Raw genomic sequence first — 23,201 nt, forward strand, 5'->3', positions numbered from 1 at the left:
TTTAAGTGTTCATAGGGGGTTGGGCTTCTACTGCTCAGAAAAGAAGGTGTTTTGGAGTTCAGGGGTCACTACTTAACTCATTAACGATGACGATGTGCAAATGTGTCCACTCCAGTGCCAGGGTTTTTGTCATTGTCACTTGAATTCCAGGACCCACAGAATATTGAGTTTTAGGACTACATAAACATTCGATGCAGTGTATGAAAACCGTAGACTCTCTTCTTTCATTAGGAAAAAAAATATGTTAATTCCTAAATTATATATGTCTGGAGTTATATGATCTTGAAATGAGGGTGGCTGTCCAAAATACAATGCAATACATACATATTGTTTTATCTAGCCCAAGGGTGTCAAAGTCATTTTTTGCCGCGGGCCACATTGTAGTTATGGTTTCCTCTCGAGGGCCGTTATGAATTTGGGGAACCCATTAGAATGTTGAAATCCCTTCAAATATTACATATAGAGCACACAGCAAATTAATGAATGACTTGTTTTCAAATCTGAAGTCAAGAATAATGACTTTTATCGTGGTTGACATCCAAAAATATGAAATTTTGGCTCAGATTTTAGCAATCATCATGGAATTTAACAAGTTTGATTTGCTTTCGCGGGCCGAAAAAATTGATGTGGCAGGCCGGATTTGGCCCGCGGGCCTTGACTTTGACATCTGTGATCTAGCATTTTAACAACAGCTAAAGCCGGAACACAGCGCGGCCAGAATTCTTGAGCCTGGATCATCACCAGTACTTCATTCTTTCACCACATCACCCCCCGTCCTCCAAGAGCTCCACTAGCTCCCGGTCAAATATAGAATCAACTTTAACATTTTTCTTTATACATTTAAAGCTATCCATAACCTTGCCCCCCCTTACCTATCTGACCTTCTTCAAATTTCTATTACCTCTCGTTCCCTCAGATCCTTCCTTCCAGATCCTTCCTCCCTCCACCTCTCTATGTCCCCCTTCCCGTCTCAGCACGATGGGGGACAGGGCTTTCAGCTGCAAACACTGCAACTCACTTCCTCCCAACATTCGTAACATCGATTCCTTCCCACCTTGAAATCCCATCTCAAAATCCACCTATTTAAAATCGCATGTTCTGTGTAGCTCTTTCTCTTGTTTCTATTTATGACTGTATTTTATTCATTGTATTGTATTTGTGATTGTATTTTATTTATTATTATAGTACCTATGCTTGTCTTTGACTGTAAAGTGTCCTTGAGAGCTGTGAAAGGCGCTGAAAATGAAATGTATTATTATTATTATTATTATTATTATTATTATTATTATTATTAAAAAAGGGAAATGCCGCCCCCTTGTGGAAGGGGGAAAAACATTGCCAGAGGCCATGGCTTCACCAGCACACAAATAAGAAAAAACAAAACCCGAAAAAAATTCGGGAATGGCGCTCTACGTCATATTTTCAATTCCCGAATAAATTAGTGAATGCCAGTGAATGAGTTAATATATTTATATATTATATTCATTTTTATACTTTTTTTTCCCCAATGGAAATTGGTCACACACAGAAAATATATCCTGTGACTGTAAAGTGTCCTTGAGAATTTTGAAAGGCGCTTATAAATGAAATGTATTATTATTTCTCTATGGTGAGACAAATAAAAGTTTTCTTTTCTTTCATTATCTTATGTGTCCTTGTTGCAGTGGCACAAGGCAATATTGCGCAGGCCTGAAATAATAACACGGTTGGAACAAAGTCGCTTTAGCGGTGGGGGAAAAAAAATATCAATTAAACTGTCTATTTTTTTTATACAAAAAACAACGCAGCTGTGTTGTAAGGGCGTGAGTCAAGGATGAAATGTTTTTTTTTCTCTATACATTTGTGTATGTATTTTTCTTTCGCATAAAGATAGTAGACACCATTGAGTATCAGGTGCAAGGTCTTAAAAAACTTTTGATTTTGTGTGTGTGTGTGTGTGTGTGTGTGTGTGTGTGTGTGTGTGTGTGTGTGTGTGTGTGTGTGTGTGTGTCTAACCTTGTTCTTACTGCTCTCACACAGCTGCAAGCTGGCCAAAATCTGACTCTCGATAGCTTGCACCCATGAATCCCTCTCCTCCACACTTTGGGCTTCAAAATGCCACGTCTGGCCAGAACTCGATACAATGACAAAGTCATTGTTTTCTTCATCTGCCTCACACACACACATACAGAAACACACCCGCATAAAAACAGACCCTTTAGTAAAATTTGAGTGTGTTTGGACATCCCATGAATGCATTTTTTATGTCAAAAATGGACTTTTTTTTTTTTACCCATCACAGCAACGATATGATGCAATATATTTCCTTTATGTGACTAAACCACAGTAGAACATCCCAAACGATATAAGACACTAGACCACGGGTGTCAAAGTCTGGCACGCGGCATCATCTCATTTGGCCCACAAAAGCAAATCATCCACGTGAACTTGCATGAATCTATACCGAAATCTCCATTTCTCATACGTAACTAAATAACGGTGACTATTTGTAATCACCCTGTTTATAATCACTTGAAAATTAATTGAACAAATACTCGACTCATTTCAATAATAGCGAGCCATGTTTTTTTATTGTGTTTACAAGTAATAATCCGATCTGTTGATTAAAAATGTATTCATTTTTACTCCGAGGGAAGATGAGTTTGACACCTGTGCATGAATAAGACTTTAGAAAATGCAACGAGATACGACATAACCAAACATTACCTGTTTTGCTCACGTTCCTTAAGCTACCAAAGCTTTTTAGTTTCCACATTTTGCGCTTGGCTGAAAAAAAAAAGTTGGAAAACACAACAATCAAAATCATTATGATGGAAAATAATAAACTCATTTACTGCCATTCCCAAATTTATTCCGGAATTGTAAAGCATGACGTGGAGTGCCATTCCCAAATTTGTTGCAAGGGGTGCCAATCAAGCGCTGGTCAAACCTCTGGCAATGTTCAATCCTCCCACGAAGGGGGCAGCATTTTCCTTCTGTACAGCCGCCCCCATTTCTAGCTCAGATAACTCCAGACCTGTATAGTTTAAGAATTAACTCATTTTTTTCTGATGAAAGAACAGTCAAAGGTTTCTTACGCTGCATTGATTGTTTATGTCGTCCTAAAACTCAATATTTCGTGGGTCTTGCAATTTCAGTGAAAATGACAAAAACCCTGGCAAAGGAGTGGACACATTTTTGCACATCATCTGGCAGTGAATGAGTTAAAAATGTAATGTTTTTTTTCATGTAAGCATTCCATAATAACCTTATAATTAAAAATACAAACTAATCTGTTTTTATTTGTTTTATAATACAGAGAAACTCATCACCGTCTGCTTGGCCAATGGTGGCGTCCCCTTTCTGGTTCATGCTCTTCTTCCTACGATGCTTCTTCCTGTCGTCCACTGGGGATGTGGAGCCAACATCTTTGGTGGACGAGGAGCTGGACACACCCTCAACTGCAGAGTCTGCTGACACATTCACAGACACTGAATCATCCCACATTTGGATCTCGACTACTTCCAGATTCTATTCACTTTCTCTCACCAACACTTTGAGCGTGGTTGGAGACGTTGGAAGAACATCGTTGCACGCCTCTGTTGCTCCTCAGGAAGAGAGCACCCCCGAGCCCTTCCATGTCGTCCGCTTGCAGGAGGCTGCTGGCACTGACAGGAACTATGACAGGCATTGATTCGACATATCGGTAAAAATTAAAAATGAGTTTAAAAAAAAATCACTGACAATTTTGCATTAACCAATGGTTGAACAAATTCAGCTAATTTCTATTCAACCCCATTTGGTTGTTTGTTCGCTCTAGTGAGGTGCTGGTTTAGTTTTCTTTTTTAATGGGGTTTTGTTTGTTTGTTTACTAGCAGGATTGTGCATGGGAATATTTGACATGATAAATGCGATGAAAAAGGCTGATGTAGACTTCAATGGTGTGAATAAAATGTCTAAGATTTTTTTTTCATAATTACTAAACTCATTCACTGCCAGATGTGCAAAATTGTGTCCAGTCCAGTCCAGTACCAGGGTTTTTGTCATTGTCACTTGAATTCCAGGATCCACAGAATATTGAGTTTGAGGAATACATAAACATTCAATGCAGTGTAAGAAACCTTACACTCGCTTCTTTCATCAGAAAAAAAAGAGTTAATTGATAAATTTTATGTGTGTGGAGTTATACAGGCTTGAAATGAGGGTGGCTGTCCAAAATACAATGAAATACATACTTTATTGGCACCCAAACAAGAAAAAACAAAAGCCGAACAACTTTGGGAATGGCGCTCGTCATATTTTCAATTCACGGATACATTTGTGAATGGCGGCGAATGAGTTAAGCACAGTGAGTTATTTTTAACACGTCCCCTTTGCAGTCATGATATTCAGCATTCTCACCTGCTACTGTGATAAGCACACACTTTATAAAAATTAAGGGATTTTTCAGCTATATAAATAAAGCATGAAACGATTATTATAAGATTTAAGAATATGCAAGAATTTAGTTTTTGTGGGAATTAGGACTGCAATACCTGGTTTGGGCTCTGATTTTCAAGCAACAGGTAAACAGATGGGATTTGATGTTTAAAATGTTATTCATCTCATTATAATTGTGCTACCCTTTATATCCATCAAGGAGCGCACCGCACATCAGTATATTTTCGCTCACCCAGACTGACTCCTTCTGGTCCTTGTACATCTTTGAGTCCGACTGGAGGGACACTGGTCGGTACAGCACGAGGGGGACGCTTTCCTGGCACCTTCACCGTCACTCGCAGCAGGTCCATTTCTTTCCCGGGTGTATTTAGCATGTAGTCCTGCCAAGTCAACCACCCGCCCAATTACAACTAACTACGTTGTACCAGCGCTCTATCAAAACACACTTACATTGACATTGGAGTGGTATGATAGGATGCCATCACTGGAGAGAGTGACGTATTTCTTCTTCCACTCTTTATTGAGTGAGTTCCCGCTGCGCTTGAGTAAGAAACCCTAGTCGCGGTGCCAGCAAAAACAAAAGGTGAAATGCATTATTGATATTTTGTGAGTGCACATGGTAAGGCAACATGATGGCTGGCGGTAGCCCAAAACACCTCCGCGTATTATCTCGCCGATGGGGTGTGCATTAATTCACACGATGATGGGTGTCCACAGATGTGTCATTTGAAGGGAGTCAATGTCCTCTACTCAAGTTCACTGAGTGGACTAGAGATTTGTATTCTGTATCTTTGTCTCACCTGCTTGATCGGAATAAAGCGCCCGCTTCCCACGTCTCCTTTGCAGTCTGCACTTCGCCTGGCTGAGTCACTGCCTCTTCGACCCTGAAGGAAACCAAGAACATAATTTTAAAGTGTAAAGATGCTGAAAGTATTACACAAAGGATCCTCAAAAGACACTGAGATGTTGGTCGATTGTTCGGAATTTAGTACATGTCCCACAGGAAATAAAGGGAAAGGGAATTACAAGTCCAGTATCAAAACTGCACCGTGGTGTGTAGCTAGAAAGCTAGCGAGCTAAAGAGCTAGATGGCTAGATAGCTAGGTAGCTAGATAGCTATGTACACGTAGCTAGATAGATAGCTTGATAGGTAGTGAGCTAGAGAGCTAAAAAGCCAAAGGGCTAGACAGCGAGGTACATGTAGCTAGATATATAGGTAGCAAGCTAGAGAGCTAAAAAGCTAAAGGGCTAGACAGCTAGGGGCATGTAGCTAGATAGATAGGTAGCAAGCTAGAGAGCTAAAAGCTAAAGGGCTAGACAGCGAGGTACATGTAGCTAGATAGATAGGTAGCAAGCTAGAGAGCTAAAAAGCTAAAGGGCTAGACAGCTAGGGGCATGTAGCTAGGTAGCTAGATAGATAGTGCTAATATTAGCTTGTAATATTTTAACCTAACAATAGCTACAGAGCTAGCTAGCTAGGTAGCTAACTAGATAGCTAGCTAGATAGCTAAACATTTGAACACTGGGCTGCCTACCAGCACTATCATGTTGCAACTGTGCCACATACATCATTATTGTATTTTATTTCGAGCTCTTTTTTTTTTTTTTTTTTGCATTAAATCAATGGTAAAGGGAAGAATGTTGGCTCAGGCAAAGAAGTGAGATCCCTAATGAACAGGTCGTAAGTCATTCGCACGTCTGACATATTATATAAATGACACCTATAATACAGCCACACCAAGTGGCAAATTAGACTTAACCCGCTAAACGCTGCTAATTGAAAGGATCCCTTCGGGAAACAAAGGGATTATAATATGCACACTCCATACAAGGCAATTAAAAAGAACCTCTGTGGTTGCAGAGGACTCAGCTAATGTATTGAATTCTGAATAAGGCCAGCTTTGTTGGCTTAAAATGTCATTTTTCAATCGCTGAAACATGTTTACATGCACGTGCTTGCCATGCGTTTACCGAAAAGCGTGCGGTGCGTCTGCGGGTGGCACTGCGAACTGAGCCAGGGGTGCCGCTGTCTTGTTTCTCCCCTCTTGCCGACCTGCCAATTTCTTTATGGCTAATCACAGGGGTGGAGGGAAGCGATGAGGAGTAATCGCTACTCTGACCCCCATTACTGGCCTGCATGGGGAGGAGAGGGAGATGGTCGGAGAGGTGACAGAGCAAGAGATAAAGGTAAAAGGTCTCCATTGAGTCCAGGCACTAATTAATCGCGGCATGTGTGAAATGATATTAAATATTTCCCATGACTGTGCCTGTAAATACAGTAATTAACACAAATATTTTTTTTAATTGAAAGGTAATGTGAGCCACATTACTTTTCAAGGGATGTCATTAATTCCCACACTTTGTAATTACTGGGTGACTTTTCTTTAGTTAAAACAAAAATATACTCCTGAGAAGAATGGGCATTTGACCGTTGAGATGGGGGAGAATTATCATTCATTCATTCATTCAATTGTCATTTGTTCATTCATTTGTCATTCATTCACTCACTCACTCACTCACTCACTCACTCACTCACTCACTCACTCACCCATTCAGTCATTCATGCATTCATTTTTTGAACCGCTTTATCCACAGTAGGGTTGCCAAGGGTTCTAGAAACTATCCCAGCCCTCTTCGGGCAGTAAGACACCTTGAACTGGTTGCTAGCCAATCACAAGGCACACAGAAATGGACAATACTTTGCGCTCACACTCACCCCTATGGACAATTTAGAGCAGGGGTGTCAAAGTCATTTTTTGCCGCGGGCCACATTGTAGTTATGGTTTCCTCTCGAGAATTTGGGGAACCCATTAGAATGTTTAAATCCCTTCAAATATTACATATAGAGCACACAGCAAATTAATGAATAACTCGTTTTCAAATCTGAAGTCAAGAATAATGACTTTTATTGTGGTTGACATCCAAAAATATGAAATTTTGGCTCAGATTTTAGCAATCATCATAGAATTTAACAAGTTTGATTTGCTCTCGCGGGCCGAAAAAAATGATGTGGCGGGCCGGATTTGGCCCGCGGGCCTTGACTTTGACACCTGTGATTTAGAGTGTTCCAATAACCTGCAAACTCCACACAGGAAGGCTGGAGGTGCACTCTGAAGTTGACGTGCTAACCACTCGACACAAAAAAAAGATGAGTTTTAGTTAAGTATTTCCCATTTTCTCTAAAAATAATAAATGTATTTCAGACTGATTGATGATTGGGTGTCTCTCAATAGGTCACATGGTGGAAGACAGAGCAGAAGCGTGCATCTCCTTTTAACATTCAAACACAGACTCGGAGCTTTATTTTCCTAGACAGCACATCTGCGACGTGGCGCAAATGCCCGCGGAGTCTGTGTTTGCCAATTTGGCAGACGGGTCTCTGCCAAGCTGGGTGAGCTGGCGCAGTGGAAGGAGCATGTTGGAGATGCGCCTGAAAGAATAACAATTTGGTTGCAGAAAGTGGATCTCAAATGAACGCCAAATCAGGCAACCCGTCGCACAGGTTATGCAGCTGGTGGAATATATCCTAAACAATATATATGTGAATCCTTGTACTGTATTTTGCGGTGTATAAGGCACACCCAAAAGCCTTCATTTTCTTCAAAAGATGACCCTGCCCCTTATACGCAAGTGCGTTTTATATGTGAAGTAATGTTGAGCCACAACGGGTCTAGCAACTACTCTCATCATCCACCCACTCCATTTCCCCCTGTAGAAAAAGTCGTGCGTAACCCCAGCCTCTACTGTAGCGCCTTACAATGTGGTGTGCCTTATACTGTATTTGGAAATTTTTTATATATATATTATATTTGTAAAACATTGAAGGTGCGCCTTATACTGCAGTGCGCCTTATATAGTACAGTAAAGTCTCGTTATATCGATATTCAAGGGAGTCCGAAAAAATATCGATATAACCGGGACTATCGATATATCCGACCCTGTTTGCATGTAATTTTCTCAGTGCGTCCATAGAAATAGTATCGATATAACCGGGACTATCGATATATCCGATATCGATATAACGAGACTTTACTGTATATGGAAAACGTTTGAAAATACACCACTCCTTTGGGTGCGCCTTATACACCAGAAAATACGCCAATTCCTTATCTTAATAATAATAATAATAATAATAATACATTTCATTTATAAGCGCCTTTCAAAACTCTCAAGGTCACTTTACAGTCACAGGATAAGTCTTTTTTTCCGTGGGTGAGCAGCGGCAGCCACACGCGCCAGCGTTCACTCATCCTGGAAATAACTCCAATAGATAGCAAGCTAGCTAGCTAGCAAATAGATAGCTAATAGCTAGCGAATAGATGGCTAATACTTAGCAAATAGATAGGTAATACCTAGCGAATAGATAGCTAATAGCTAGCGAATAGATGGCTAATACTTAGCAAATAGATAGCTAATACCTAGCAAATAGATAGCTAATACCTAGTGAATAGATAGCTGATACCGAGCAAATAGATAGCTAATACCTAGTGAATATATAGCTAATACCTAGCGAATAGATAGCTAACAATATAGCTAATAGATACAGTAGCTAGCTAAATACCTAGATAGCCAGCTAGATAACAAGATAGCGAATAGATTTTCAAGATTTTCAACTGAAGACGCATAGCTTTAAGTCATTCCAGTGTTGTTAAGTTATCAAACAAATAATAAATACCGCCGCAGATGTGTTTTTGTGAGCGGGCCACATTTGAATGAAAAGAGGGGAGGCGCTACGACGAGCAGTGATTAAAGTTGCTTGTGACCGCACCCGCAGCAGCGCAGACCTCCTTCCTGCAAAACCGCCAACCTGCACTTGTTTGTGAAATGATTAATATCACATCTAACCCAGCTATATGCGGAGATATGCTACCCGTCGCGTGGTTATATTTGTGGGTCATGAAAATACAGTTCACGGTCGCTTATCCTCCAAAGAAAACTGACTCTGGAGACCATAGCAGTAAATGTGACATATTCTTTACCTGTCCTGGATAAACACCAGATACTGGGGTGGAGCCTCCAGAGTGACTGGGAGAGTTTGGAAGAGATTTACAGGAAGCTAGTAAAGCAGCTTGCTTCTTGGCAGCCATGATCTTTTGAGCAGCTGTAGCAAAAATAAGGACAAAATAGTTCATAGACGTGCATAAACACACATCGACACATACATGCGTTTGTTTAGACAGTCATAGTTGATGAGGCTGTGAGATACCATCAGTGAAGACCCTGTTGACGTTGAGGCCGTATGTGGCACATGTTTCGTAGTAGGTGCAACGGCGCACGTCTGAGCAGAGCTGCCTGGCCCGAGCGTCGTCAATGACCCTGGGGTTGCTGCTGCTGATCTTATCTGACGAAGACACACGGTTTAAATCATCTCCGATAAAGTCCCTTTGATTCCTCATATAACCACTTTTTTTTTTTTTCCCATTGTCTCAACTAGACTGATCGAGGCCTGAATGGTGCTTCTGGAAAGAAAATTGCTTCTGTTCAAGGTTTCTTCCTTGACCTGCTCAAATATGTTGCTTATGTCAGGATTTGATGACTCTGATGCCCCACGATGGTGTTAACGACAGTGATACCTCAGTTTCCGAACTTCATCGGTTCCCAGAAAGTGTGTGTAAGGCGAAAAGTTCATCTGACGAACATTATTTCCCATAAGAAACCATTAAAAATGAGAATAATCCGTTCACAGGTCCCCATAAAACATAAATTTCTACTAAATAAGCCTTGAACTACACCAACTATACCTTATTTTATGTATAATAATGTGCTATTGTATTGTAATTAACGAAATAAACTGTACCATATCATAAAGTAGTTTTATATACCTTTGTGATGTCATTGATGTAGTTGCCTCTTGATAATATCCTAGTGAATTTGCCGTGCTTTCTCTGCGATAATACCCTCACTCACTGTCCCCTGCAAGCTGCTTTTGGTTAATCCAAATCAACAGAACTTCTTCCATTGCCTGAGACCGTTGCTTAGACAACACAGAAACACCCTTAGCCACACGTAGCAATGGTTGACTTGGCATACTAGTACTGGGACGCTAAGTCACACAAACGCACACCTCATTCGTGTTTTTTGATGATCTCCTTCTTCTGCTCGACCGTAATTTTCTTTCATGTCTTCTTAGGCTTAACACTAGGCTGTGGTGGGGTCTTTTTCCATCCCATAATAGAAAAAGTACTGCACTCGATAACAAACCACATCTGCCGAAAACTAGTTTGTATGCCAAGATTATATTCTCGCGAATTTAATGTTCCTAAAGCGAAAAGTTCGTTAGGTAAAGCGTTTGTAAGCCGAGGTATCACTGTACTTAGATTGACATGACTAGCATTACAGCATTATAGTAGTCAACTAATACAGGTATTTCAAGAACTGCTTGTTCACCAGTGTGAAATTGGACCATTCACATTTTAACTAGCACACATCGTCACGTAGTAGAAGATGTACGTGCACAGAAAATGCAAAGACCCATTGCAAGCATTTTGCCGCCTCCCACGAGGCACGACTCAGACAGTCAAATCGTTTATATTCCGAGCAGATTTGCAAGAGGAGTGAGTGGGTGTGTGTGAGAGCTAGACAAGTCGTGAAGAAGGTTTATGGTAAAATGAAAATCAGGTAAAAGGACCCAAAGCTGTTTCATTTCTATTTTTAGAAGCGTTTTGAAATTTGCAAAGCTGAAAATGGATAGTCCTGAATGAAATTCAAAAGCATTTCATTTCAAACCACGTTTTAAATAGATCAGGGAAAATAAGATAAAACAGCAAACGTAATTTTGTTCACTTGAGAGATGCTCTGTGCTGCCGTTGTTAATAATCCAAGGTTTCTCAGCATATGGAGTCAGAATTTATTACCATCCCTCTCCCCATTTTATATCTGGATATCTGTATTCCTATATAATCATATCTATATCTATTTTTTTGGGGGGGAGACAATACATCTTCTTGTCCAACCAGTGACGTTTTTTGTCAACTTGTTTAGCAGCGATCCGTTCCAAATCCTGACTGTGAAAATCGTTTTAAAAACACATGTCTACTCAAGAAAAAAACTACCTTTCAAATATTATTTGACTGTCGGTACCATAGTCCAAATTATACCATTGATAGAGAATAGACACAATAGAATTTATCATATTCAAAAGTTTCATGCTGCTGTATGCTTAGTTGGCCGAACGCAAGGCCAACAATGGAAGCACAGAAAATATTGGGTCAATCTGAGGTGAACAGACACAGCCTGTTAAACTGTCATCCTCAGGTAGGATATCTGGCCTTGGGGCGGAATATAGGACTTGGTAAACTCCTTCACAGGAAGAGCTCATTAGCCAGGTTACAAATCAATCAGTTCACGGAAAGATAACCCATTAAATGTCTATATTCTGTTGGTTTATGGATGTTGGTGCTTGGGACGTCCAGGGGCATGGTATTCAAATCAAGAAAACTATGTTTTACTAATGTGTCACTTAAATTTGCATATACTCTCAATAAATAGCTTGGCAAAGGGCTGCAGAAGTTGGCCGTTGGTCATGAATGGCTGCGTCCCCTGCCGGCAGTAAAAGACAATCTTCCTGTGTTCGAGCCTTTGTTCCCAGTGTCCGAACAAACATCTCTGACAACCGTCCACTCTGATAAAACTATATATGTTGTTTGATTGTGACTTCAAAGCAATTATCTGGCCAAGAACCCTTAAATGCGTCAATAATCATCTCACCCTGTGTGCCCACGACTACGAAAGGTATCTCGGTGACGGGCCGATAGACAGCTAGTTGATGATAGATCTTATACACTTCTTGGAAACTGGCCTCGTTTTCCAAACTGAAGACCAGGATAACCGCATCAAGCCAGCTTGCGAACTGAAGACAAGGTACACAAATAGTAAGTGATACACAATTGAAGGAGTGATTCAATTCGATCTAAGCCAAGGTCGGTTTCCCAACTCACTTGGGCTCCTGGGAGTTCCGTCTCTTCTCTGATGATCAACAAGTGGCTCTGTCCATCAATCAAGACATCCTTAATGTATTGACGCCCTGGATGATACAAATAAGGATTTAGATTTGTGATAGAAAACATTTTAACTGTCTATATCCAGTTCTTCAACGTTGGGTGGAATTGAGAAGGAGTGGTTGCTTGTCTTTGTAGTCCTTGCAATTGGCAGTCAGAATCAGCCCAAAGTCTGCTCTAAAGACAACAGGGTTAAACTCCAGTGACCCAAATGAGACAGCCACAGAAAACAGATGTACAGATCTAATGTATTGAGTATTATGGTCAAAGAATGTACGCGTGAGTCTGTTTTGAAATACTGTGGAAATGATTACAAGTGCCAAACCAACCGACCTTCGGCATTCTCCAGTGACAGGTAACTTCCTGTCAAGTGTCTGTGGACCAACGCAGACTTCCCACTACACAGGCCACCTAACACAGCCTGACACAAAAATATGCACACACAAATTAAGGAACGGAGAATCTAATTTCAAGTCAAAGCTTTGATTATGAAGGCGTAGAATCTGACCAGATGAAGTTCTTGCACGGTTTGAGTGATGGTCCATTCCTGACTACTGGTGCAGGCAGCTAAGGGCAGAAAGAAGAATGTGGTTAATAAAAGCAGTGATACGTTAACAAACAGGAGCCAAGTTTGAAAACTGATGTTGGTTTTGACTTTCATGCTATGCTTCTTCTCATGAAAGAGACATTGTGATGACTGAGGAGCCCATTAAAATGTCAGCCTGACAGTGAATTTCATTTCTGTGGATTTGTTGTGTGACTTGTCCTTGGGCTGCCATCTGTCACAGAGGTTTTGAAGGTGCGAGCCAGTAAAGTTCCTTTCAGTGATCATAAAACAACTGATGCCTCCCCAACTCCCCATCCTCCAATATACACACTCTAAATGCTATAGACATAAAAACACAAAACCCAGACAGGAAAATAAAACCCAAAAGTTGACGCTCACATTCACTATAATGCACATCTGGTATCTTTCGAATCACATATTCAAATCTCTTAACTCATTGACTGCCATTACAGAATTTTTTATTCTGGAATTGAAGAGTGTGACGTGGAGCGCCATTACTGAATTTTTTTTCCGGTTTTGGTTGTTCTTGCGGGGGGTGCCGATAAAGCGCTGGTCAGACCTCTGGCAATCTTTTCCCCTCCCACGAGGGGGCAGCATTTCAAGATCAGATAACTCCAGACCCATATAACTTAGTAATTAACTCTTTTTTTCTGATGAAAGAAGAGAGTCTAAGCTTTCTTACGTTGCATTGCATGTTTATGTAGTCCTAAAACTCAATATTCTGTGGGTCCTGCAACTCGAGTGAAAATGACAACAACCCTGGCACTAGATTAGACACATTTTTGTGTCTACTCCACAACTACAATTAGTGGAATCTGTGAATCACTCATGCACCGGCAGACGTGCTAAAATGTGTCCACTCCAGTGCCAGGGTTTTGGTCACTGTCACTAGAATTGTAGGACCCACAGATGATTGAGTTTTAGGACTACATAAACATTCAATGCAGCGTAAGTAAACTTACTCTCTTTATTCATCAGAAAAACAAGTGTTAATTCCTGCGATGAAAAAGACTGATGTAGACTTCAATGGTGTGAATAAAATGTCTACGATTTTTTTGAATAATTACTAAACTCATTCACTGCCAGATGTGCAAAATTGTATCACTTGAATTCCAGGACCCACAGAATATTGAATTTTAGGAATATATAAACATTCAATGCAGTGTAAGAAACCTTACACTCGCTTCTTTCATTCTTTCATCAGAAAAAAAGAGTTAATTGCTAAATGTTATGGGTCTGGAGTTATAAGAGCTTGAAAGGAGGGTGACTGTCCAAAATACAATGCAATACAGATATATTGGTTTATATAGCGCTTTAACAACAGCTGAAGCTGGAAAAAAGTGCTAACGTGGATAAAATTGAAATGCTGCCCCCTTGTGGAAAAAAAATATTGCCACAGGCCATGGCCAGGGCTTCATCAGCACCCAAGCATGAAAAAACAAAACCCGATTTGGAAATGGCGCTCTACGTCATATTTTCAATTCCCAAATAAATTCATCAATGGCAGTGAATGAGTTCAATTACCTTTAAATGTTTTGGTAACATCAACATTTGGTAACAACAAATTAATTTTTGAAAAAGTCATTTAGATCATGTGTATTCCCATGTGATCAATGCGATTTGCCTCTTTTGCATTTATCCATTTAAAACCTTGAAGTTAATTGAAATCTACCTATGAAACAGTACACAGGCATATTGCTGAATGAATCACGTTGCAAAATGAAGGTTGGCCATGAGCTCATTCAACGCAAAGGTTCGTTAAATACACTAAGTCCACCATCATTGTCCGTCTACCCTCTAGGCACATCTCCAAAAAGAATACATGCATGAAGAAATAAAATTGAAATTACAAGGACGCAGGGAAAAAAATGACATAAATGGAGTATTTTAACAGGTTTTTCACTATATCCAGTAAATGTATCCTGGGGTGATTCTGCTCAAGAGATGTACATTATTGTGGCTATGGAAACCATCGTTAGTCTGCATGACTCAGTCTGTTTACTCGCATATACACAGACAGACACACACACACACACACACACACACACACACACACACACACACACACACACACACACACACACACACACACACACACACACACACACACACACACACACACACACACACAGACACACACACACGCAGAAGGTTTTTTTTGTGACATTGTGCAAAATACACCCACATTGTCGACTGTCGCACTGGGGAGACGTTCCACCTTAAACCTCATTTGACAAGCGTTCCCAATCGCCCTAATCCTCAATCTTTGGGCAATCCCTTGCATTCCCCTTTATCATCGTCACACCACCCACCGAACAACAACTCTCACAGCTGGCTGTTGCCACGGCAACTCCTTTTTCCAGAAGCCTCCATACAATGAATGGTCTCTCTCGTTTGCGGCGACATGTGAGAGGCAGAAAGAGGCAGCGTCCATCTCTGTGCCGCCATGTAAATATCACTTTGCGTGATTTACACCTTCATATGTTAAAGACGACAGGGAAAATGTGGACGACGTCACATTAGTCTTTAAGAGTCAATGTGTCGTCAGTGTGAATGCTGATGACCAGCCACACAGAGCAGGAAGTAGTATCGGTAGGTTGTTCTCTGCGTGAACACAGCTCTGTGTCTCCCCAACCTTAATTATTCATGTCCCATTTACCCCTTAGAAATTATTCAGCGCTGGCTTCGATACCACAATCACCATCATACAAAAGTTCAGTTTAGGGCTTGAGAAAAGGAAACATCTTGTTTTTAATATTCTCGTTGAGTATATCAATGTTGATGGCGCTGTTTGATTTTGACACGATTCAACCATTTTCTTATTTGCTAACAATTCTATGTGAAGCCTTGTTTGTTTAAAAGAGTCGCACTTACACGAGTTATTTAAGGATTATTAATTTAACTATCCTGACATAATGTCATAATATGAGATTTATTTTTAAATATTAGTGAATCAGTACCAGGATGCAATTAACATCCATCCATCCATTATCTGAACTGCTCATTATATGAACTGCTTATCCTCATGAGGGTCGCGGGTGTGCCAGAGCCTAGTTCAGTTCTTTGGATTGATTTTCCTTGCGATGGCAGATCTAAAATGTTGCCACGCCCCTAGTCAAAATGCAGTTATGTTTTTCAAAAACAGTGCGAGACCAAGATGAATAATTTACGTTTTGTTTTTTTCTCACCATTATTGAGACCTGTGACATGCATTCACTTGGGGATGAAAATGGAACCTTTTAGGAGGGCTAATAACAGGTGGCTGTGTTCAGAATCAACCAGCCACAAAAGTGGTTAGCATCATCCTTGGGAGCTGTTTTATCCACTGGAATTTGGGCTTTAAGTCTTAGTGAGGCAGAATTCTGACGATTTCCAAATATTGTGTGTTGGAACAAAACCCTCAGTTTACCGTTATTCAGTGCTTATCAGGGGCATTTCAAATGAAGTGTATGCTGACTTGAAAATTTGCATGTGCTCAGTTAATTCTGAACAAAGTCCCTTTCTCAGTTTTAAGAGGGTGCGCACACTATTGGAACCACATTATGTCAGTTTTTTTCCTCTGAGTAGATTCCTAAACTGTATTAATTGAGTCAAATAATTAATATGTGTATGTGCATGTGTGTGTGTGATGGATGAACGATGTCTCTCAGCTGTTGTTAAAGCGCTATAGAAATGAATGTATTGTATTTTGGTTATTCATGTATTTATTTATTTCAATATCATTAAACCTTGCATTTGAAGAGGGGTGTGTAGACTTTTTATATCCACTTTACAATATAGCCATTGACTGCATGTAAGATACGAGTGAATGCCAAGTGTAGTTATAAGTGTAATCCAAATTGAACGTACAAGAAATCGGTAGCAGCAAGAGTTTAAACATGACCTTGTCAGAACAAGCCCCGCTTTTAATTCTCCATCAATATATGGATCTCAACATTATGTAAATGGAAACCCAATAACTGGAGTCAGGAAATGGAATAGTATCCAGTTAAAATGGTTAACCACTTGATCTGATGTTATTGTAAATTAAAGTTGATTATCTTCTTATTATAAATGTACTTTTTTTAGTGGCAAAAGATTATACACTGTGATAGAAAATGCCAACGGAAAATGGTTGCCATTTTGTGTTTTTTACATTCTGAGAATCATTTGGATGCCAGATTCTATCTGACAATTTTGCGCCATTCTCAAACACACCTGATCAATCCGATACTGTATACCACAGGTGTCAAAATCAAGGCCCGGGGACCAAATCCGGCCCGGACCCTCATTTTATTCGAACCGTGATTGCAAATCAAGCATGTCAAGTGCCATGATGCTTGCTATAGTCCGAACTGAAATTTCAAATTGTCGTATGCAAACCACAATTAGAGTCATTATTTTTGACTTCAGATTTGAAAACGAGTTATTCATTAATTTGTAGAGGAGGGGATGTGGAGGGGATTAAACATTCTAATGGCTTCCCCAAATTCAGAACGGCCCTTGAGAGGAAACCGTAACTAGAATGTGGCCCGCAGCAAAAAAAATGACTGACACCCTTGGTGCAAGGCCCAGGTGCCAAACTCAAGGCCCGGGGGCCAAATTTGGTCCGCCATATCATTTTATTCGGCCTGTGAAACCAAATCAAACTTGTGAAATGATGATCAAAAGACTGAACTAAAATTTCAATTTGTGATACGTAAACCGCAATAACAGTCATTATTTTTGGCTTCAATTTTGAAAAATAGTTATACATGAATTTGTCGCGCACTCTATTTGTAATATGTGGAGGGGATTAAACATTCTAATGGTTTCCCCAAATTCCAAACGACACTCAACAGGCTACTGTAACTACAATGTGGCCTGTGGCAAAAAAAAAACGAGTTTGATACGAATGATATTAGATATGACTGTGATTAAAGAATGATATGAACCATGGGAGCAATTCTGAGAATCAGGTGGTAGTTGGTAACATATGATCACGATCAATGACTGCTCCTTTATTTAAAATCAGAGAGGTAAGAAGTGATCGGGACATATTCCCGCAATCAAAGTTTTACATTGAGATCTCGTCTCCGTCGCTTCAGTATGTCAGCGACTACCAAATGAAGCCTCACGGTGTGAAATAATGAGCCGATTAGAAGCCCAAGCTGTGTGTTAAAAGTACAGTACCATATATCTCTGTCATGTTTCCTTGAGATGAATCAATGAAGAACTTACCCTCCTCCTCGCTGGAGCCCCTGTCCGCCGCCGGATACAAGGCGGATGCAGTACTGACATTTGAGGGCACGGCTGCACTTTTGGAGAAAATGCCACTAATGAACTTGAGCATCTTTCGGTCACGGACTGGAGCTCTGTGGATAGTTCCTCCTTGGCCGTCTTTCCCTCTCCTGGCGTCCTCGGAGAGGCAATGTAGGTCGCTGTTATCCAGAGTACGACTGGTGGTTTTTCTGGGGGGTCGGCTCACATCGCAGGTGACCGGTGTGACCAAGGAAACCTTAAATCTGTCCTCGTGAGAGTTCTCCCTGTTCATGATTCCCGAATAGCCTCCACTGAGGGGGCGGCGGGACGAATGAGCGTTCCTCTGCCATCGCTGTCGGCCCAAGACGCCCTGTAAGGCCCCAGGGTTGTAGCTGCCATTAAGGGGGTCTGCTCCCCGATACGGTTGTCCCTCCGTTCCAGAGTCTTTGCTGAGTGATACGAGCTGTTGTTGGCTTCCTTCCAGGATGCCGCGTTGGCTCCCGTATGCGATCTCATCAGGACTTCGGGCCGCTGACTAACCTGAGGCGGCACTGAAAAGGGGAGGCTGCAGCGTGAACGGTTGTTGAGCTCGGCTCCGTTTTCACCCTTCGAGAAGAGCCTTGGAGGCTCCCGGTAGAGTTCCGTTTTGGGACGCGAGGCGTCGCCGCGAGACCCCTCTCTGCGGACGGTGGTCTCGATGCTGCTGCCGCTGTACACCTTCACCATTTGCCTCAGGGAAGGGTGGACAGAAGCGGCATCCTTGCTTTTAGCGAGCGGGATGTCTTTTTGGTCTCTTCTCTCAGATTTCATCCATTTCTCATTTGGGCTGCCGCACTTGGAATGCACCTGCTCCACCTCTTCTCCTGCTTCTGCGCTCTCTTTATCCACCACTTGTGGATTAACGCATACTTCCTCTTCTTTTGGGACATGTTTCACCTCCTCAGTCAGTTTTGGGCTGCCTTCGCCCTCCTTCTCAGCTTGTTTGCCAGCTACATCTTCTGGCAAAGCTTCAACCTTCACCAGAGTGAGGGAGATGAGATAGGTGGTGCGTCTCTGTGGGTTGTCTGCGTGGCTCATTGGGACAAAAGACCTCAGCACTGTCGCACCTTCTCTCCGACCATGCAAAACTCCGTCATGGCAGCGGGATTGAACTGAAATGGGGAAGAGAATGTTGAATCATCGTACAGCTTGGAAAAATAGATTTTGAGCACAATTTTAGACAATATTTAACTCATTCACTGCCATTCCTGAATTTGTTCGGATCTTGGTTTTTCCTGTTTTTTCTTGGGTGCCGATAAAGCGCTGGCCATGGCCTCTGGTAATTTTTTTTTTTTCCTTTCCACAGGGGGACAGCATTTCCCTTTTTCCATGTTAGCGCTTTGTTCCAGCTTCAGGTGTTCTTAAAGCGCAATACAAACCAATATGTATATACAGTAATGTCTCGTTATATCGATATTCTCGGGAGTCGGAAAAAATATCGATATAACCGGACTATCGATATATACGATCCTGCAGATTATCCTTGCGTTCATAGAAATAGTATCGTAATAAGCAGTACTATAGATATAACCGATATCGATATAACGAGACTTTATTGCATTGTATTTTGAACAGCCACCCTCATTTCAAGCTCATATAACTCCAGACCCATATAATTTAGGAATTAACTATTTTTTTCTGATGAAAGAAGAGAATATAAGGATTCTCACGCTGCATTAAATGTATATGTAGTCCTAAAACCTAATATTGTGCGGGTCCTGGAATTTGAGTGACAATGACAAATAGCCTGGCACGAGAGTGGACATATTTTTCCACATGTCTGGCAGTGACTACTACTGGGGAGGCAGAAAAAAATATCCAGTGACTGTAAAGTGTCCTTGAGCGTTTTGAAAGGTGCTTAGAAATTAAATGTATTATTAAATGCCTTATACCAAGGGTGTCAAACTCATTTTTTGCTGCGGGCCACATTGTGGTTACGGTTTCCTCTTGGGGGGCCATAATGAATTGGAGGAAGCCATTACAATGTTTCATCCCCTCCACATATTACTTACAAAGCACACAACAAATTAACAAATACCTAGTTTTCAAATTTGAAAAAAAGACTGTTATTGTGATTTACATGGTACAATTAGAAATGTTGGTTCATCATGGAATGTCACGTTTGATTTGCTTTCGCAGGCCGAATAAAATGATGTGGCAGGCCAGATTTGGCCCCCGGGCCTTGACTTTGACACCTGTGCCTTACACAGTCCAGACTGCAATTTTTCTTCCCCTCGCTTCATCCCCATCCATGCACACTGCTACTACTTGTCTCTACCACTTATTCATTCATGATCCTTTCCTTGCTGACTCTTTTGTACAAATCTGACAGGTAGACACATAAGATGAAAGCATGATGCCATGGGATTCTAAGATGATAATATGCATTTGATTTAGCTATCATTGCACAAAAAAAGCCACAAATGTCACATTCCCTCAGATATTTTTCCTCCTCTGAATTGTGTTCATACCGTTATTCTGCCGTACATCAATAAGATCGGTCCAGGTTAAAAAATGAATGATTCTTCTGCCGATCACTTGGTCTCAAACAGGATATCAGCTGAAGCGGATGATGAAGAGCTGATCCATCCAAAAGGGGAAATAAAATAGGTGAAAATGAGCCTACTTTGGGGGGGTTGGGTGGGGGGCAGGGGGGTAAGAAGGAAATCATTCACTTGTCACGATGCGTCTAGCAACTGGAGCCTCCATTTGACAATGTCATGCACAAAAGCAGGAATTCACAGCAGGATGACGACTGGGGTGGGAGAAAAAAAGCCCATCTGTTGTGACATAGCGCGAAAAAGGAGGAAATTCGAAAATAGCACACAATGCTTCCTTGTCTGTATCGTTTCCTTGGAGAAAATCTCCTCTCGGTCACCGCATCCTCTCCTCCGAGTGCCTCGTCCAATTAGCAAGTCAATAAAATGTGTCTGTAAGGCAGAGGAAGCCCACCACCAGCTCACCACAGCCCCTCCTCCCTTTTTCCAGTTACTCTCCCGTAATCCTGCAGCACAACTGGACTCGCTGGCTCCAAGGAGAAGCCAACTGTGAGGTGCTGGCGGTTGTTGCTCACGTTCATCAGATTTTTTTATTGGTGCACACTACAAAAGAGATGGAGGGAGGGAGGTGGTGGGGCGGGGGCGGTTGGGGTGGAGACAAACCTTTTGCCAGTGTTCATCTGCCTGGCTCTCTCTCTCTCCCTCTCTCTCTCCATTTCTCTCTCTCACCCTCTCTCTCTCTTCTGTCCTTTCCAAAGCAATTTATGGGCCCGCTCGCACTGCCTGGCCGCTCATGTACAAAAGAGAAGATGCACAGGATGAGATTAATTAGCATATCTATAATCATAGACCACATTTCACATTGAATAGGAAAAAATGGAAAATTTAGGAGCAAAAGACTACTAAAGAGCGAGACTAATAAAGGCAAATCCAATCCAATGGGAGAGGTAGAGGAGGTAGCATGACAAGGTAAAATGTCACTGTGGAATGATAAAAAGACGCTTTGCCCAGGCCATGTACTGTATGCTGTCCACTTTTTTTACAGCACTTATCCTCAATGGAGTTGCAATTGAGATCATAGCTGACTTTCGTTTAGTGTCATGGCACACCCTAAACTGGTCGCGAGTCAATTATCTCATTCACTGCCATTCTCAAATTTATTCCGATAAAGCGCCAGTCAGACCTCTGGCCTGTTTTTTCCCTTCCACGAGGGCGTAGCATTTGCATTTTTTTTATAGCTGCACCCACTTTCACCTCATATTACTCCAGACCCATATAACTTAGGAATGAACTGTTTTTTTCTGATGAAAGAAGAGAATCTAAGGTATCTTACGCTGCATTGAATGTTTATGTAGTCCTAAAACTCAATATTCTGTGGGTCCTGGAATTTGAATGAAAATGACAAAAACCCTGGCACTGAAGTGGACACATTTTTGCACGTCTGGCAGTGAACGAGTTAATTGCAGAGCACACATAGATTAAGAACATTTACAGCACTCATAAACACCTTTGGACTACTATTTTAGAATTTTTGGAATGGAGGAGAGGGCGCAAGCATTGGAGAGCATGCAAATTCCAAATGGGAAGACCAGCACAGTATTTCAAACCTCACAGATAAAACATACTGACAACATTCTGAATGCATATATTAATCACATTTTCAATTAAATATTTTTAAAAAGATATTGTGATATGTATTTTATAGTGTTATACATTTAAAAGTTTAAACCATGGGGAAGGGCTTATAACAAAAAAAAAGTCAAATTATTTGTTTTTAACTGTTTGACGCACAAATAATGACTGTATTTTCCGGTGTATAAGGCGCACGGTACTATAAAATAGAGTCGTTGTCTGCTGAAAGTAGTTGCGAGACCTGTTGTGGCTCAATATTACTTCACATATAAGGCGCCTCTGCGTACAGGGCGCAGGGTCATCTTTGGAAGAAAATCAAGGCCTTTGTGGTGTGCCTTATACACTGGAAAATACAGTAATTTGACCATTTGGAACATCACAACTACATGTATATAATGTGTGAAACGTTTAGCGGGGCCACTTACCTGTGCAGCATCCCCTTTTAGCGCTGACACCATTTGTTCTTGCTAGATTTCCACCTCTGCGAGATGTAATTAAATCAAGAGACTTGAGTTGATTTGTTTATTGCCGTGACCTTTTCGCTTGCAAAGGCCTTGCATTTACTATTTTATTGCACATTTAAACCAGTTTGGTACACACATAGAGGTTTGTTTACGCAAAATTACCTCCCCCCGGGTATGGACTTAACTCATTTTGGACTGTTCTTCCTGTGTATTTCAGCTTTTTGGAATTTATCTCTATTGGATATTAAACCAATAAGACTTTAAATCGCAGCCGTCTGGCTGGTCATTCATCATATGATGAGCATTCCAGGCAAGAGGACCAGCAGAAGTTCAAACAGAATTGAACAGTGACACCAAATGAACC

The 23,201-nt window shown here is 41.1% G+C and overlaps 1 protein-coding gene across 1 annotated transcript in view; it reads right to left on the bottom strand.

The window, feature by feature from the left end:
* Positions 1-21,305, bottom strand: part of LOC148890278 (arf-GAP with GTPase, ANK repeat and PH domain-containing protein 1-like) — a 29,445-nt gene extending 8,140 nt beyond the window's left edge. Inside the window, 17 exon segments of the mRNA XM_089010808.1 lie at positions 1,996-2,147; positions 2,707-2,766; positions 3,312-3,449; positions 3,529-3,657; positions 4,652-4,799; positions 4,870-4,974; positions 5,220-5,303; positions 6,391-6,552; positions 9,399-9,520; positions 9,626-9,760; positions 12,127-12,268; positions 12,357-12,442; positions 12,750-12,837; positions 12,925-12,983; positions 18,184-18,525; positions 18,528-19,355; positions 20,715-21,305. Coding sequence (XP_088866934.1) covers positions 1,996-2,147; positions 2,707-2,766; positions 3,312-3,449; positions 3,529-3,657; positions 4,652-4,799; positions 4,870-4,974; positions 5,220-5,303; positions 6,391-6,552; positions 9,399-9,520; positions 9,626-9,760; positions 12,127-12,268; positions 12,357-12,442; positions 12,750-12,837; positions 12,925-12,983; positions 18,184-18,525; positions 18,528-19,281 — 2,706 coding nt within the window. The 5' untranslated portion in view covers positions 19,282-19,355; positions 20,715-21,305.
* Between the last annotated feature and the right edge of the window lie 1,896 nt (positions 21,306-23,201).

The sequence above is a fragment of the Hippocampus bargibanti genome, linkage group LG12, assembly GCF_051943395.1.
Source record: "Hippocampus bargibanti isolate YZ-2025 linkage group LG12, ASM5194339v1, whole genome shotgun sequence".
In the NCBI taxonomy this organism is placed as follows: Eukaryota; Metazoa; Chordata; class Actinopteri; order Syngnathiformes; family Syngnathidae; genus Hippocampus; species Hippocampus bargibanti.